Consider the following 5000-nt stretch of genomic DNA (forward strand, 5'->3'; position numbering starts at 1 on the left):
CCTGTCTGATTGAAGGAGGCGTGGCAAACTCCGTCATGCTCCTCCCGAACTTCCGTTTGTAAACGCCATTATGTGTGTTATGTGTGTGGTGTTTGTGACGTGTGTTATGTGTGTGACTTCAGCCGCCTCCTCCTCATCCAGCCTTACTGCGGATACCCTTGCCTCATTTTTTACAAACAAAGTGGCGGCAATCAGCAGTCAATTCTCTACATGTCCATAGGACGCAACAGACTCAGATATTGCACTCCTACAACCTCTGGCAGTTGCTGGAACATCTTTTTCAACATTCGCGCCTCTCTCCGAGAGTGAAGTATCTAGACTCCTGACATGTAGCCGTCCTACCACATGCTCGTTAGATCCTATACCTACGAGCCTACTTCAGTCCATCAGCCCGACCATCACACCAGCTATCACATGTGATCATGTGATAGCTGGTGCTAACCTCTTTGCTAACCTCTGGCACGTTTCCAACAGCATTCAAAACGGCCCAGGTAACACTGTTACTTAAGAAAACATCTCTCAGCCCTGCTCAAGTTGAGAACTACCGTCCTGTCTCACTCCTACCTTTCCTATCCAAAGGTATCGAGCGAGCAGTCTCCAAACAGGTCTCTGAATTCCTTTCACAGAACAACCTTCTGGATCCAAATCAATCTGAGTTCAAAAGCGGCCACTCTACCGAAACTCTTTGTCTGTAACAGAAGCCTTAAAGGAAGCCAGGGCATCAGTCATCAGTACTCATTCTGCTTGACTTATCGGCTGCCTTTGACATGGTTAATCACTGCATCCTTCTCTCTATACTCTCAAACATGGGAATCTCCGGCTCTGCTCTCTCCTGGTTTGAATCCTACCTCACAGGACGCTCACTATCTCACAACAGGGGTCCCCCAGGGATCAGTGCTGGGCCCCCTTCTCTTTGCTATCTTCGGGCACTCTTTGGGACAGATTATTCGTTCACATGGCTTCTCATACCACTGCTACGCAGACGACACACAGCTCTATCATAGCTATGCAGATGACACACAAATTTACTTAGCTCTGTCACCAAACGACTATGGTCCTCTTGAATCTATGTGTCAGTGTATAGAACAAATCAACACCTGGATGTCTCAAAATTTTCTTCAGCTGAACAAAGAAAAAACTGAAGTAATTATATTTGGTAAAAACGAGGAAAGACTTACAGGGTTGCCACTCTCCTTGACACAAAAGGGTTAAACGCAAAGGATACTGTTAAAAATCTTGGTGTATTAATTGACAGTGATCTAAATTTCAACAGCCACATGAAAGCGATAACTAAATCAGCTTTTTACCACCTCAAAAATATTGCCAGGGCTGATGTCAAAACATGACTTAGAAAAACTCATTCATGCATTTATCTCCAGCAGGGTTGATTACTGCAATGGACTGTTCACAGGCCTTCCTAAAAAGACTATTAAACAGCTTCAGGTGATACAAAATGCAGCAGCTAGGATTCTAACAAAAACTAAGAGAACTGACCACATTACTCCAATTCTTAAGTCCTTGCACTGGCTTCCAGTAAGTCACAGAATTGATTTTAAAGCACTATTGCTTGTTTATAAATCAGTAAATGGAGCAGGACCTAAATACCTATCAGACATGCTTCAGCAGTACACACCTTCTCGTCCTCTCAGGTCCCAGGTGAAAAACCTGCTAGTAAAACCTACTGTTAGAACTAAACATGCTCTGGAACCAACTTTCGGATGACATCAAAAAGGCCCCAACTGTAGCCAGTTCTAGACTTAAGACCAAACTGTTCTCAGATGCTTTCTGCTAACTGCGCTGAGTTACAAATTCTGAATGTGCCTTGATAATTATTCTACCTTGTTTTTTATTACTTTTTTACTACTTTTACCTTTGTTTTTGCTTACTAATTATTCTTTATTTTTAAATGATTTACCTTGTGTTTTATGTTTTCTTTTTATTATGATCTTTACCTTTTGAACTATTCTTTGACTATATTGCCCTTCTATGCTATTATTTGTTATTATTGTTTGGTTTTGTTTATGTAAAGCACATTGAATGACCTCTGTGTATGAAATGTGCTATATAAATAAACTTGACTTGACTTGACTTGACTTTCCACCTGATAACCCCTTGGTCTCGACACGGATCTCGGATTGCCTCTCAGACATATCTACATGGATGAAGGCACACCACCTTCAGCTTAACCTCTCAAAAACTGAACTGCTGGTCCTCCCAGCTAAACCTACCATTCATCATGACATCAACATCAAAATTGACTCCCTGTCTGTTGCACCTACCAGGGCTGCACGAAATTTAGGAGTCGTTCTCGACAACCAACTAACCTTCTCCGATCATGTTGCCTTGGTCGCCCGGTTGTGCCGTTTCGCACTCTACGACTCAAGATGCTACCCAACTCCTGGTACAGGCCATAGTCATCTCACATCTTGACTACTGTAACGCCCTCCTGACAGCTCTCCCAGCCTGCACAGTGAGACCCCTTCAGATGATCCAGAATGTGGTGGCACTCCTGGTCTACAACAAACCCAAAAGTGCACATGTTACCCCCGCTGCTCATCGAGCTACACTGGCTACCTATGGCCACCCGCATCAAATTCAAGTCTCTAACGCTTGCCTACAAAGTACTCTCCGGTTCTACTCCCAGCTACTTGAATGCCCTCATTCCTGTGAATGCCCTCACAGGCATATGCGACCTCCCGACTGTTGCGCTCCTCAGACGAACGACGTCTAGCTCTGCCACTGGTACACTCAGGCCAATCCAGACTTTTCTCATCTGTTGTTCCTCATTGGTAGAACACTCTACCAGTTCCTACTAGAGCAGACATCCCTCTCCATCTTCGAAAAACTTCTGAAGACCCAGCTCTTCAGAGAACATCTCCTCTCGCAGCACTACTTACAACTAGTCTTGCTGATCCTAGCACTTACCACCTGACTAGAACTGACACTTGACTGTTTAATAACAGCACTCACTGATGCACTTATTCTTATTGTACTCTACCTTTTTTAAATTGTCCTAGAATTGTTGAGAGAATTGCGTTAAAAAGCTTAAACAGTTTATCATGTTGTTAGTCGCTTTGGCTAAAAATGCGTCAGCCAAATGTAATGTAATATAATGTGACAGGCGTAACATATATGACGTGTGCTATGTGTGTGGTGTGTAATGTCTGTGGTGTGTGATGTGTATGACGTGTGTAACCTGTGTGTGGTGTGTGTTCCTCAGGATACAGATGATGTCATCAGTGAGCCGTCGGCTCCGTGCCCCCCCATTAACCCAGCGGGCCCCCCAGGACCACCCGGCCCTGACGGACCTCAGGTGGGCGAGACCTCATCCAGACCCCCCAACACATACACACACACATACACTCCACCCCCCCCCCCCCCAACACACATTCACCTCCCCTCCCCTCACCTCACTTCTCATCCAGACCTCAACCCCCCCCCCCCCCCCCCCGGCACGCACACACAAACACACACGAGTGAAAGAAATAGAAACAGGGTTTCCATCAAAAGTGCCTGTTTGGGCCTTCTAACTGAAATCAAAGTAATCAAACTGATTTTGCTGACTCTGAAAGGGGCTTTGTGGAGTACTGCAAGCTTGCAGTTGTCTTGAACGCACCCACATGGCATTGACTTGCATTGTATTGTACAGTACTACAGTGGCCAGACGACGTGGTTCAATGTGGTATTACAAGAGAGCCTGTACCGCACTAGTTAGTTAGTTTTTGACATTACATTAAAACGATTGTGATTGCGATTTCGAGGTAATTTTTGGATCTTTTGAGCTAAAAAAATAAAAACACCACACAACACCTTTAATGACACACTGTATCTGTAACCACATTGCATCCTCTAACCAGCACCTTTAATGCCACACAGCACCTTTAACGCCATACAGCACCTTTAATGCCACACAGCACCTTTAACATCATACAGCACCTTTAATGCCACACAGCACCTTTAACACCATACAGCACCTTTAACACCACACAGCACCTTTAATGCCATACAGCACCTTTAACGACATACAGCACCTTTAACGCCACAAAGGTGTGTGTGTGTGTGTGTGCTTCTGTCCTCCTGTCTCTGGGTCCGGTCTGTAGTGTGTGTGTGTGTGTGTGTGCTTCTGCCCTCCTGTCTCAGGGTCCGGTCTGTAGTGTGTACTGGCCGTGTGAGGCCGCGTGTATATTTTTGAGCCTCGTAGCATATGAGAAGTGTGTGACTTCCTGCGGCTGTCCTGGCTGGGGATGACTCCAAACACACACACACACACACACACACACACACACACACACACACACACAGGTACACACACTGGCTTCACATTAACACTCTGTTTTTAGACAGACACAAATAGCTTTTTCCACTGCCTGCCCTGGCCCCCACAGCTGCTCCCACAATCCCCTGCAGCAGCAGTGCGGCCGTGGTGGGGCCCAAGGTGCGTTTGGAGCTGTCGACAGGCCTTTGTGGTGTGTGTGTATTTGTGTGTGTGTGTGTGTGTGTGTGTGTTGCTTACAGGTTTGTTTATTTATATTTGTGTGTTTGCACATGTTTATACATGTGTGTATATCTTGATGTTCAGATCCCATTGTGTGTAACTTTGTGCAGTGAGTGTAAGTAAATTGCAAAGTACTGCTTGACTAGTGGTCTACTAACATGGAAATGTTGGAACGTTGGACACAGGAAGGAGCATGACCCTTTTCCGTGGGTTTTAGATGAGTTGGTACCTCTTAGCGCTAAATTGGTATCCCTTAGAGCTAAATTGCTGCCCCTTAGTGCTAAAGTGGTACTTAATACGCTGAACATTGATGTAAAGGGGAATTCCTTGTACATTGTGATACTTAAGAGCCAGAATGAAATCTCATGGTTAATATCAATACCATAGTTGTTAAATATCCTGCTGTGAGTACTACAGCTGTTGATGACATCTACCAGTGCAGGCCTGCCTGATGCATGCACACACACGCTCTCACACACTCTGTCTGTGCAGGTCTGCCTGATGC

At 45.2% G+C, this 5000-nt stretch overlaps 1 protein-coding gene across 2 annotated transcripts in view; it reads left to right on the forward strand.

The window, feature by feature from the left end:
* The window catches only part of colq (collagen-like tail subunit (single strand of homotrimer) of asymmetric acetylcholinesterase), a 23367-nt gene that overhangs the window by 3782 nt on the left and 14585 nt on the right, over positions 1–5000 (forward strand). For both annotated transcript variants that reach the window (XM_042108423.1, XM_042108424.1), the window contains exon 3: positions 3221–3313. In XM_042108423.1, the coding sequence (XP_041964357.1) occupies positions 3221–3313 (93 nt within the window). The remainder of the gene's footprint in view (positions 1–3220; positions 3314–5000) is intronic.

Source organism: Alosa sapidissima, chromosome 10 (genome assembly GCF_018492685.1).
Source record: "Alosa sapidissima isolate fAloSap1 chromosome 10, fAloSap1.pri, whole genome shotgun sequence".
Lineage (NCBI taxonomy): Eukaryota > Metazoa > Chordata > Actinopteri > Clupeiformes > Clupeidae > Alosa > Alosa sapidissima.